Source organism: Pseudophryne corroboree, chromosome 6, assembly GCF_028390025.1.
Source record: "Pseudophryne corroboree isolate aPseCor3 chromosome 6, aPseCor3.hap2, whole genome shotgun sequence".
In the NCBI taxonomy this organism is placed as follows: domain Eukaryota; kingdom Metazoa; phylum Chordata; class Amphibia; order Anura; family Myobatrachidae; genus Pseudophryne; species Pseudophryne corroboree.
In genome coordinates, this window is record NC_086449.1 from 520,568,742 (window position 1) to 520,582,520 (window position 13,779).

The 13,779-nt window shown below is 44.9% G+C and overlaps 1 protein-coding gene across 2 annotated transcripts in view; it reads right to left on the reverse strand.

Annotated features, from left to right (window-relative positions):
• Positions 1-13,779, reverse strand: part of NUP107 (nucleoporin 107) — a 186,346-nt gene that overhangs the window by 33,998 nt on the left and 138,569 nt on the right. For both annotated transcript variants that reach the window (XM_063927509.1, XM_063927510.1), the window contains exons 13-19: positions 12,872-12,962; positions 12,680-12,756; positions 11,888-11,947; positions 973-1,118; positions 832-880; positions 487-556; positions 98-216 (exon numbers count right to left, since the gene is read on the reverse strand). In XM_063927509.1, coding sequence (XP_063783579.1) covers positions 98-216; positions 487-556; positions 832-880; positions 973-1,118; positions 11,888-11,947; positions 12,680-12,756; positions 12,872-12,962 — 612 coding nt within the window. The remainder of the gene's footprint in view (positions 1-97; positions 217-486; positions 557-831; positions 881-972; positions 1,119-11,887; positions 11,948-12,679; positions 12,757-12,871; positions 12,963-13,779) is intronic.

Below are 13,779 nucleotides of genomic sequence, written 5' to 3' on the forward strand. Positions count from 1 at the left end.
TATGTATAGCCATATAGGACTATGCAAGTACAACAACATGATGCATGGATCCTCACTATTTTTTTTGTACAATATTTCCAGGGGGGAAGGGGGGTACCTTAGTTTGCAGTCCTAGCGTTCGGAAAAATAATATGAGGTGGGTCATGAAACGCAGTAAGTGACCAAGAAGCAAAGATTTCTTTTTCGATAACCATTCGCTGAACTCCTCCATTAAACCTAGAACAGAAATATTCACCACTGAAAGAGGGCCACATTTCAGCAAAACACAGGGCCACAATGTTACATTACCCAAAGAAGTAAATGGGAGAATGGTGTGGTCGTTCCCATAAGAGGATTAATGTGCTGCATGATTCCTGCATAGAAATTCATTTTTAACATTTTACCCCGCTCACATATTTATTACAATCTATAATGTACATAGCCTCCATCCTGTCAAACCCCCCCACCCAAAAAAAACAATCCCACATTAGCAGTCTAGGCACTTACCATCTACGTCCCCAAGGATTATAAACTTCTGAATTATATGATAGTGTTCTTTATTTTCTTCCAGCACCCTCTGAAAAGAGAATGGTTGTTATAGCATGTGCAATGAAAATGGATTTGAGGTGCAACTTTCCTTTAGATGACTGGCACAATTAAACGCAAGTCACACTGTCTGTCATTTGAGCCATTTACCCCACATGGTATTATTGCAAAACAAATGGCGGATAAGATTACAGCAACGAAATCTGGCTCATTAACTTGAAACAGTGTTATCAATATACATGTGGAACATAGCTCCAACCATCTAAAAAGAAATGTGCTATATCTGGAATTAAACTAACCACACACCGTTTTATCAGTAGCCTGAAGCTCCTCAAAGACACTCTCTAAAGTCCAGCTAGAAAGCAAGAACAAACAACGTGCATTATAAGCCATGTAGATTTGATGCTCAGTCTCACATGAATAGCTAAGTTATGTAATTTATCTTACTTTGCTTCCAAGTATTCTCTGGGCAGCTCATCATCTTCACTAGAGAAAATAAATGAGGCTTTGATCTCCTGCTCAACCAGACTGTCCACCATCACCCGGAAATAAGCCCAAACTGTATCTTCCCAAGTTTCACATACAGGAAGGAGCTGGAAACAAGAGACGCCATCAGTTTTAATTCAGCAGTTTTCATATAAAGATTGTTTAACATCATCATTATAACAACGAGTTTTATGGTAAGAACTTACCTTTGTTAAAACTTTCTGCGAGGTACACTGGGCTCCACAAGGAAAGACACAGGGGTGTAGAGTAGGATCTTGATCCGAGGCACCAACAGGCTCGAAAGCTTTGACTGGTCCCAGAATGCATAGCGCTGCCTCCTCTAAAACCCCACCTCCCTGCACAGGAGCTCAGTTTTTAGTTAACCAGCTCAATGCAGTAGCAGGAAAAGAGACGACAACGGTTAGTAGCCACATACACCACTCTCTCACGACAGGAGGAGAAGTGTCAGCGGCTAATGCCATACCAACACAAAGAAGCTAAGTGTGTCAGGGTGGGCGCCCTGTGGAGCCCAGTGTACCTCGTAGAAAGTTTTAACAAAGGTAAGTTATTACCATAAAACTTGTTTTCTGCTGCGCGGTACACTGGGCTCCACAAGGAAAGACATAGGGGATGTCCTAAAGCAGTTCCTTATGGGAGGGGACGCACTGTAGCGGGCACAAGAACCCGGCGTCCAAAGGAAGCATCCTGGGAAGCGGCAGTATCGAAGGCATAGAACCTTATGAACGTGTTCACAGAGGACCACGTAGCCGCCTTGCACAATTGTTCAAGGGTCGCACCACAGCGGGCCGCCCAAGAAGGTCCAACAGACCGAGTAGAATGGGCCGTAATGTGAGAAGGAGCCGACAGACCAGCCCTCACATAAGCATGTGCAATCACCATTCTAATCCATCTGGCCAAAGTTTGCTTGTGAGCAGGCCAGCCCCGTTTTGTGAAATCCAAACAGCACAAAGAGAGAATCAGCTTTCCTAATAGAAGCAGTTCTCTTCACAGAGACGGAGAGCCCGTACCACATCCAAAGACCGCTCTTTGGGAGACAAATCAGGAGAAACAAGTGCCGGAACCACAATCTCCTGGTTAAGGTGGAACGAAGAAACCACCTTAGGTAAATATCAGGACGAGTCCTAAGAACCGCCTGGTCATGGTGAAATATCAGATATGGGGAACTACAAGACAAGGCACCCAAATCCGACACTCTTCTAACTGAAGCAATAGCCAGCAGAAACACCACCTTAAGGGAAAGCCACTTAAGATCAGCTGAACCAAGAGGTTCAAACGGAGACTCTTGTAACGCCTCTAAAACCACCAACAAGTCCCAAGGAGCCACAAGCAGGACATAGGGAGGTTGGATACGCAACACACCCTGAGTAAAGGTATGCACATCAGGTAAGGTCGCAATCTTTCTCTGAAACCACACCGACAAGGCAGATACTTGAACCTTGAGGGAGGCCAGACGCAGGCCTAAGTCCAGGCCCTGCTTAAGAAAGGCCAACAACTTGGCTATACTAAACTTGGAAGCGTCATAATTGTTAGATGCGCACCAAACAAAGTAAGAATGCCAGACCCTATAGTAAATCCGAGCAGAAGCCGGTTTCCGGGCCCGCAACATAGTTTGAATGACCGCCTCAGAAAACCCTTTAGCCGTTAAGACGGAAGCTTCAAGAGCCACGCCGCTAGGTCCTGGTAGACACAGGGGCCCTGAACGAGGAGGTCTGGGCGTTGTGGAAGTAGAATTGGACGCTCTGACGACAGGCCCTGCAGGTCTGAGAACCAGTGCCTTCTGGGCCACGCTGGAGCTATGAGAAGCAGAATACCTCTTTCTTGCTTGAACTTCCGAACTACCCTGGGCAGGAGTGACACCGGAAAGAACACATACGGCAGCCGAAACCTCCAAGGCACTGCCAGCGCATCCACGAATGCTGCTTGAGGATCCCTTGTCCTTGCTCCGAAGACCGGAACCTTGTGATTGTGAAGACGCCATCAGATCCACGTCTGGAAGGCCCCATTTTTCCACTAGGAGTTGAAACACTTCTGGATGGAGGCCCCACTCTCCGGCGTGTACGTCCTGACGACTGAGAAAGTCCGCTTCCCAATTCAGGACTCCCGGAATGAATATTGCCGATATGGCCTGTAGATGGCGTTCCGCCCAATGTAGAATCCGTGAGACTTCCTTCATTGCCAAACGGCTTCGAGTGCCGCCTTGATGGTTTATGTAAGCCACTGTGGTGGCGTTGTCCGACTGTACTTGAACAGGACGGTTCTGAATTAAATGCTGGGCCATGGTCAACGAATTGAAGACCGCCCGCAATTCCAGAATGTTGATCAAGAGGAGAGATTCCTCCTTGGTCTACCGACCCTGCAGGGAGTGTTGCTCCATCACCGCTCCCCAACCTTTGAGACTGGCATCTGTCAACAGGACCCAGTCGGATATCCAGAAGGGACGTCCCCTGCACAATCGTTGGTCCTGGAGCCACCAGAGCAGCGACAGACGGACCTCCGGAGTCAATGAGATCATGTGAGACCTGATCCGGTGAGGCAGGCCGTCCCCCTTGGATAGAATCAGCCTCTGGAGGGGGCGAGAATGGAATTGAGCATACTCCACCATGTCAAATGCCGACACCATGAGGCCAAGCACCTGCATCGCCGAATGTATCGACACTTGCGGACAAGAAAGGTAGCAACGAATCCTGTCCTGAAGCTTCAGGACCTTCTCCTGAAACAAGAACCACCGCTGGTTGTGAGTGTCCAATAGCGCTCCCAGGTGCACCATGCTCTGAGCAGGGATCAGGGAGGATTTCTTCCAGTTGATGAGCCACCCGTGGGCTTGTATAAACCGTTCTGGGGAATTTGCCAGGATTAACAAGTCGTCCAGATACGGCAGTATCCTGACCCCTTGACGGCGGAGTACCACCGTCATCAACGCCATAACTTTGGTGAAGACTCGCGGAGCCGTAGTTAAACCAAAAGGTAACACCCGAAACTGGTAATGGAGGTTACCAATCGCAAACCTCAGGTATTGCTGATGTGACACTGCTATAGGAATATGCAGGTAAGCATCCTGTATGTCCAGGGAGACCATGTAATCCCCAGGTTCCAAGGCCAGAACTATAGAGCGAAGGGTTTCCACACGGAACGTGGAAACTTTCACAAACCTGTTCAATGCCTTGAGATTGAGAATGGGCCGGGAGAACCCATTCGGTTTCGGGACCAGAAACAGCGGAGAATAGTACCCCCGGCCCCTCTGAGCAAGAGGCACCTGTACGACGACTCCTGTATCCAGGAGGGTCTGTACCACTGAATGTAGTGTGTTTGCCTTTGTCTGGTTCAACGGGACGTCTATCCGGCAAAATCGATGAGGGGGCCGGTTTTTGAAGGCTATGGCGTAACCTCGTGCAACGACTTCCCGTACCCAGTCATCTGAAGTGGTCTTTAACCATTCCTGGGTATACCCTAGAAGCTGGCCCCCCCACCCTGGGATCCCCCAGGGGGAGGCCCGCCCCGTCATGCGGCAGGCTTATCGGTCTTGGCAGCTGGCTGACGGGCAGCCCAGGCTCTCTTGGCCTTCGGCTTACCAGGTTTGGAAGTGCGGGCCTGCTTGTTGTACGCCTGACCTTTTGCTTTACCTGAAGGACGAAAGGGGCGAAAGGACGTACCTTTAGCCTTCGACACAGAAGGAGCGGTACTTGGCAGACAGGCAGTTTTGGCAGTAGCCAAGTCAGCCACTATCTTATTTAAGTCCTCCCCAAACAGAATATCTCCCTTGAAAGGGAGTACCTCCAGGGTTTTTCTAGAATCCAGATCCACAGACCAGGATCTCAGCCACAATATCCGGTGAGCCAGGACTGATGTAGTAGAGGTCTTGGCTGCTAGGATACCTGCATCAGAAGCCGCCTCTTTAATATAGTGAGAAGCTGTGACAATATATGACAAGCATTGTCTAGCATGGTCAGAAGAGATTTCAGCTTCCAACTCTAGGGCCCATGCTTCAATAGCCTCTGCAGCCCATGTTGCTGCAATAGTGGGCCTTTGTGCAGCACCCGTGAGGGTGTAAGTCGCTTTCAGACAACCCTCCACACGTTTATCCGTAGGCTCTTTTAGAGACGTGACTGTAGTGACAGGTAGAGCTGAGGAAACCACCATCCTAGCCTCATGCGAGTCCACTGGAGGAGGCGTTTCCCAATTTTTAGACCGCTTTGGCGCAAGGGGATAGCGAGCCAGCATCTTCTTTTGAGGCACAAACTTCTTACCCGGGTTTCCCCAGGGTTCCTGACGTATATCCACTAGGTGGTCAGAGTGAGGTAAAACATGTTTAACCACCTTCTGACGCTTGAACCTATCTGGTTTTTTCGGAGGGTCGGATGGCTCGGGATCATCCGTAATCTGTAAAATTAACTTAATAGCCTTCAAAAGATCAGGAACATCCACATGTGAACTACCCTCCCCATCAGCAGTATCTGTGTCAGAATCTGTGGGGTCAATGTAAGCGCCATCTTCATCAGACGAGGTGTCAGTGACAGCAGAGGATTGTGAGGAGATAAGAGCTCGCTTAGGGGACCCCTTGGTTTTAGGCGAGCGAGAGTCAGACTTTTTATTAGTCAAGGACTGGTTCAACTTCTTCAATTGAGCAGATAAATTATCCGCCCATGGCGGGTTAGCTGCGGGGACCACATACGGTTGCACCGGCATAGGAGGTCCCATAGGGGGTGTTAGTTTAGTAACTAGCGTATGTAGAAGCGTGGAAAAAGTAGCCCATAGTGGGTCATTATGTACCCCCATTGCCACAGTCCCACTGGGGTGCAAGGAGCCCCCAGAACCAGAGCCCACAGCTGCTGTAGTCTCCTCATAGTGATCTGTGGCATCAGCAACACCGGCAGTGTGTTCAGCCCCAGAACCATTACCTTCAGAAGCAGACATGATATAACTTGCAGTATCAGGTAACACAGTACAGATGTCAGCAGCACAATACCTCTTGCCCAAACCTCTGCGCAGTGTAGTCAGCACAAGCAGAGATACAGGAGAGATATAGTGACTAAAATCACAGAGAAAAATACGTATTAAAGTATATCTTGTGAAAATCCTATATAAATATAGAACCTGACGCACCAAGCCCCCTCAGGTTATAGAATATAGGGATAGCAAGTTGAGTGAGAGACACGAAATGGACACCACTCAGCAAGCTAATGCACACACATATAGTGACAGTTAAACAATGCAGAGGTTATTACTAACAATAATACTGCACTGGACTAGCTTATTATATAGCCATGTAGTCAATAGATAGAACACTGCACAGTAAGAACTGGATGTATATCACAGGGACTTGTACCAGAGCACCCTGACTAAATGCACTCTTTCTTAACTAACACTGTTTAATTGACATGTAGAATACTTAAGTGTCATGTAAAGTCACAGCGCTGACAACCAGGCGGCTTTACACAGGAGGATTTGCCCAAACAGTCCCAGGAACAGTGTAGCTGAGAGAAATGGCGCCCAGACACTGACAGGGAGTGAGGGAGACACAGATATGCAGCTCCAGGGTGGGAACATATGCTGGAAATGGTGCCCTGGGGCTGGGGGAGGGGCTCCAGGTCTAAGCCTTATCCCCTCTGCTGGCAAAACCACCAGGTACTGCGGGCTACACATAAAAAGGTTTTAAGGGAAAATCCGGACCTGCACCCATGCCCTGGTGATCTAGTGGGATCGCCTGTACTGCCACAGTGTCCACCGGCCGCGCCGGATCACGATAAAGCACGGGTCCCGCGAGCCGGACCCACTCACCACCTCCCGAAGCGCGGCCACGCGATCCCGGAGAGCCCCCGTTGTGTGTGCCTGACTCAGAAGAAAACCGGAGCCTCCTGCTGTAGTTACCCGGCAACCAGGGCTCGGGAGTGTACAGCGCCACTGGGGAGAGATGGAGCTGCAGCAGTGAATGTCACTAGACATGTACACACCGCCACAGCCCTTGAAGTCTTCACTTTTCTTCAAAAAAAGCTCTTCTTAGGGCTGCCCAGAGCAGCTCCACTGTTATGTGCCTGCTATCTGCGGCACAAACTACAAAACTGAGCTCCTGTGCAGGGAGGCGGGGTTATAGAGGAGGCGGCGCTATGCATTCTGGGAACAGTCAAAGCTTTTGAGCCTGTTGGTGCCTCGGATCAAGATCCTACTCTACACCCCTATGTCTTTCCTTGTGGAGCCCAGTGTACTCCGCAGCAGAAAATAATAATAATAATAATAAATAATAATAAAAATAATTAATAATCATAATAATCATCATCTTCTAATGGTGTGGGATCCAGTCTCTAGGTCGACAGTAACTAGGTCGACCACTATTAGTCGACAGGGTTTCTAGATTGACAGGGTCTCTGGATTGACATGTTCTAGGTCAACAGGTCAAAAGGTCGACATGAGTTTTTCATGATTTTTTTTTTTTTTTAAACTTTTTCATACTTTACGATCCACGTGGACTACAATTGGGAACGGTAACCAGTGCTGAGCGCAGCGGTAGCGGAGCGAGGCACCTTGCCCGAAGCATGCGAGGGGACACTGTGTACTAATTGGGGTTCCTGGTCACTCTACGAAGAAAACACAAAAACCCCCATAAAAAAAAAAACAACAACAACTCATGTCGACCTAGAGACCCTGTCAACCAATAGTGGTCGACCTAGACACTGTCGACCTAGTTACTATCTACCTTCCATACCACACACAGATTTTTTCTTATGATTTTGACTCTATAGTCAAAGTCATAAGAAAAATCAGTGCAGATCGCAAGGTGACTTTGCAAGCCTAGATAGACTGTGCGGGCAAGTCAGTTTTGACCATCTCGTAGAAAAGAGTCAAAATGGACACAGCCAAAATCGTACATTGTCCGTATCGCAAGCAGTCATTGTATGCTTGCGATACAGACCTAGTCCCTGTCGCATAGTGAGAATCGGGCATAGCCCGAATCTCACTATGTCTATGCGTCTTTAGGTCATGTCCAAATAAAATGACTGATACAATTATAATTATGGGATATCATATATCCCATCTAATATGGTATAAAGGACATGGTTATCTCACATAGTATCTCAACTAGCACCTGATCATTGGGAATGGAACAGTTTATCCCTAGATTTAAATGGATAGGTTTGTAAACACTGTTGCAAATTGTGCTTCAGAATTCTTTTAAAATGTATACATTTGTTAAAGAGGCTGAATTAAATGCATACAGAATATAATATGAATGCATTTTTCTAGTTCCTGGTCAAATAATCTAACCAGAACCAGTCAGCGTGGACATACTCCGTGATAGGCATTGTGTGTTCTATGTCACAGCACTGTACATTACAGCCATGAATTGCTATGATGCAGGGCTAGTGTCCATACTGCCTGCCATTCCTCATTGCAGGACATGATCTCAGCAACCTTGGTGGTCAGCATCTCTACATAGTATAAAATAAAGTCCTCGGTAGGCATCTGTCTGTTCAAGCTAATTTCGCTTCTGATGCGGTTTTCACAATTTTATAGAGAATTTGTCGAGGAAGTGTTAGGTGTATAAAACATTAATCTATGACAAAAGGGAGCTAGTGTTTAATAAAATATACTTTTTCTAAGGATACATTACATTTTACCAGTACTATACAGATTATAATCTCCTCCAATCAGTTTACTGTCTATACAAAAACACTTAAAATGCATTTTAAGTGAAAGTACTTTGAGATTTGTACAAGAAGTACAGATACAAAATAGAGTAGTGGCTATTTAGTCATTAAGAGAAGAATGGTAGGGCCTACAGTGCCACACAATGGCCAAGAGTGATACTGCAGTAGCCAGGTTCAGTTTTTTGTAAATTAGAGTTATAGGCAATCCAGATACCTGTATCCAACAGAGTAGCTACCGTGGGGGCAGGGAGTGAAGTTGCTATGGGGCCCGCATCCACCATTGGGGCCAGCCTCCATCCTGCACCCAGCTCACCACAGGGGACATGACAGTAATGACTGTGAGAGAACAAAGTGGTTGTTGTGCTGGCTGCATCATGCAGCAACTTGTCCCCTCCCACTCCTGGTTACTCCCACAATGGTGGCGTTGCTACATGGGGTACTGCTGAGGGCAATATTTAGTGTGGAACAGTGAGTGGTGTGTTATATCAAGACTGCAGGAGTGATGATCTCTCATGCGAACTGCTTCTTTGTCACAGGCAGACTTAAGCCTGTGACTCGGAAGCAGTTTGTTGCAGGGATCATCAGCGCTGTGGGCCCGTGTCAGACTAATCAGCAGCAGCTCCCCTGTCCCTCCTCCCTCTCACAGAATGCTTCAGTCTACAACTCTGCACTGGGGAGGAAATCATCACAGTTCATCCTTCACATATGTGCCTGCCCTATCACTCCTTAATGCTCCTCCTCCTGCCTTGTTTGTTCTGGCTATTCTTGAGAACCACTGGACGGATGTTGATGCGGTTTTCACAATTCTATAGAGCATTTGTCGAGGAAGGTTTAGGTGTATGAAACATTAATCTATGACAAAAGGGAGCTAGTGTTTAATAAAATATACTTTTTCTAAGGATACATTACATTTTACCAGTACTATACAGATTATAATCTCCTCCAATCAGTTTACTGTCTATACAAAAACACTTAAAATGCATTTTAAGTGAAAGTACTTTGAGATTTGTACAAGAAGTACAGATACAAAATAGTTAAAATAGATAAAACAAACCTAAACAATACAATTATAAATCCAATCTAGAGTTCAGTTAGAAATAAACTATTCCATAATCTATTTGTGTGGGTTCTATAGTGTTTATTAGAGGCAGAAGGAAAATGAGTGAGATGACCAGAATCAGCAATGGACTTATTCACCTTCAGTAAACTCCTCCTAACAAAACATACTCCAAAATTAGGCAAAGTCTGACCAACCGCCCACTCTGCTGCTTTAACCACCCTATCTATGGACTTACAATGTGTGCCATACCACACCATAATAGCAGAAGTAAGAAGGCTTTCAATAAACACAGGCACACGTTTAAGAGAATATTCCTCAATAAACCCACAGCCTGCAATCTTGAAGAAAAGGATTTGCTACACCCTCCCAGCCAGAGAATATGGGATGACCATGGATAAATCGTCAGAAAGATTAACTCCTAAAAACTTAACTCCGCTAACCATGTCCACTTCAGAGTCATTTAGACATATTGGAACAGCTGCCATTTCCTTTGTTCATTATATGGGCAAACTAATTCATACACTTATCCTCACCTGTTTGGATTACTGTAACCTAACAGGCCTCACAACCTCACGCCTGCAATCTACTGTACCCACAATCCTGCAGTGAGAATTAATTCCTTTTCTCCCATTGGTCCCAACACACATCCTAGATGAATCCTTCTTTTAGCTTATTTCTTAAATAAGAGCCGACTAGTACATTGGATCTACTAGTGACATGAATTGTATCACAATGGTTAACTACAAGGCACTGCTGCATTCCTTAAAGCTCTTACATGTAAACCTAAATATAAGAAAGCGCTATGCTTATATGTGTCAGTTATTCAGCTCCCAAACAACTAAGGACAATATTCCACCTCTCCTTAATTATGGACTGCTGCCTTCAAATTATTGGGTTGTTGAGTCCCAATATATTTAATAGAACAAAGAGCAAAAATTTAAAGCGCTGTCCATAATAAAAAGTTTATTTTAAAACATTAAGATAGTCAAAAATCACATAAAATACCATATATTTAGTATCAATTCCTACAATTCTCTGGGTAAGAGATATTCTATAACAAGTGGACATAAAGCATTTCAGAAACTAAAAATTTCTTTTAGTAATATCTAGTTAGACACAGCTGTGCACAAAGGATACACTTTCAATAAGTGAACACATTCTATTTCAAATTAAACAAATGCATCATTAAAAAATATTTCTCCACAGTATACATTTATACGGCACTTTCTGCCCCTTAGTATTATAAACAGCCTTTTAAGAAATATTTAAATACATTCACTTGTAGTTCAGATATGCTTGGGACTGTGAACTACAAGTGAATGTATTTAAATATTTCTTAAAAGGCTGTTTAAAATACTAAGGGGCAGAAAGTGCCTTATAAATGCATAAATGAGAATTGTAGGAATTGATACTGAATATATGGTATTTTATGTGATTTTGACGATCTTAATGTTTAAAAAAAAAAAAAAAAACTTTATTATGGACAGCGCTTTCAATTTTTGCTCTAAGCTCTTACATGCGTCTGACTCTCTCTCTACAGATTTTAATTTCTTTCCACATCTTTAATTATATTCTACCCTCTGTCCAGAATGGTCCACCATTTCACTTCTGCAGTTTCTCCTTAAACCCTTCTCAGTCTCACTTTACAATTGTGCGGTTTCTTGGAATTCATCAACTAGATTCTCTTCTCACCTTTAAGCCCAAACTAAAGACATAACAGCCATACACAGCAACTACTGTAGACAGACCGAGCTACCTACTGCCCTTGCTTCTCTTTGTGTCTCTATATGCATCCCAGTTAGAATAAAAGCTCACTGGAGCAGACTTAGGGGGACAGTGAAAAAAAGCGGAGAAGTGAGCCAGTGGAGAAGTTGTCCATGGCAACCAATCAGCACTGAAGTAACATCTATAATTTGCATACTATAAAATGACACAGAGCTGCTGATTAGTTGATGGGGCCACTTCTCCACTGGCTCACTTCTCTGCTCTTATCACTGCTTAGTAAATGTCCCCCTTTACTCTCCTATTCTCAACATATGCTAACATTTATAATATGGCACTACAATTTGCGGTGTTAGTAAACTGGCGCATAAACTATGGTGCTATATAAATGCACACAATCTCTCTTGTACAAATGTGAATTTGAAAACCATACCTGCTTAAGATTCCCACTCAGCGTGGCATAGATCGCTCTTTCATATCTGCTGAACTGCTCCTGAAACAGAGAGACATTTAATTTTAATTTATTTTCATTAAAAGGTGATTGTAACTGGGGCAGATGTATTAACCTGGAGAAGGGATAAAAAAAAAGAAGAAAAAAAAGTGATAAAGCCGTGATAAGCGCAAGGTGATAATGCACCAGCCAATCATTACGGATTTGAAAAATGACAAATAGGAGCTGACTGGCTGGTGCGTTATCACCTTCCACTTATCACTTCTTTATCCAGGCTTAATACATCTGCCCCTGTTTCCAAAGGACCAAACAGCACTAGGTTTAGATTCAACAATCACACTGAAAGCACTAAAAATAGACAAGTGACGGAAGTAAAGTGTTACTTAGGAATCATCTAGCGGAGAAACCTCTGTTCCAGTGGAACTTTGTTACCAAAGTAATTAAGACATTTTCGTGCCTTTCTATTATGAAATCTCCAAATAAGTAATTCAATGCTCTGCAGATATTTTTCCTAGTATAAAGTAAATCATCTTGCATATTTTTATTATTTTGATGGGTCTCTTCTTTTGCACGCGCTACTAGATTTAGTGAACTCTGGATTCTAAAGAAACTAAAGGTGCACAAGTATCTAATACTGCTGACTGGCAGGAGAGACCCGATGCACATCTCCTGCAAGCAACCTTACCAGGGGCTGTGCAAGTGATAACAGTACTGATGTTACAGGACTTCTTGGAAGTATAGAAAATAAAACAACTGTATATAGTGCCAACTTACATCATCTGCCATACGCCAGCAGCAAGCCTTCCAGACACAGCGATGTGGGTTACCCTGTACTGGCTGCAACTCACCACCTACATGAGAAACACTTGTTAGTGAAACTGGAGGAAATGGCTCCATTTACAGTGCACAGAGGTGATCAGTCTCAAAGTACTAAAGCCAAAGTTACAGCCTATTGGAACAGATTACCTCCATTTATATTAGGGTCATGATAAAGTTTCCATCCTTCCAGAGTTGCTGCTCTCCAGGCCTGCCCACATCTCTTACATAAGCGTTGTGCCTGACATAAACAAAGAAAATAAGGTTTTAATTACCTACCAGTAAATCCTTTTCAAGTAGTCCCATAAGGGATATTGGGGAGACTTCGAACGATGGGGTATAGACAGGGTCCAGAGGAGCCGGTGTACTTTAAATTTCTTCAATGGGTGTGCTGGCCCCTCCCCTCTATGCCCCCTCCCACAGGCAGTTATAGCTAAAACAGCTCCCGAAGGAGAAAGGACATACATGAGAGAAGGAACATAACAAGGAGTGGTGAGATTTATATACCAGCACACCACTAACATATAACAACCAGCAACACCTGGTAACACGAACAGCAACAGCTGAACAGGTAACCACATAAAAGAAAACCTGCAGAAAAGTCAAGGCACTGAGGCGGGTGCCCAATATTCCTTATGGACTACGAGAAGAGGATTTACCGGTAGGAAATTAATATCCTATTTTCTCTAGCATCCATAAAGGATATTGGGGAGACTTAGTACGATGGGGACGCCCCAAAGCTTCCAGAACGGCTGGGAACGTGCGGAGACACCTGCAGCACCGGCTGCCCAAACTAGGTATCCTCTTTGGCCAGGGTATCAAACTTGTTGAACTTCACAAAAGGTGTTCATCCCCAACCAGGTAGCAGCTCGGCATAGTTGCAAGGCAGAAACTGCACGGGCAGCCGCCCAGGATGCGCCCACGATCTTGTAGAATGGGCCTTCAGAGGTAAGGCTGCTGACACATAGGCTTGTTGGATAGTAAGCCGAAGTCAACGAACAATGGACTGCTTTGAAGCAGGACAACCCTTTTTCTGCGCATCATAGAGCACGAACAAG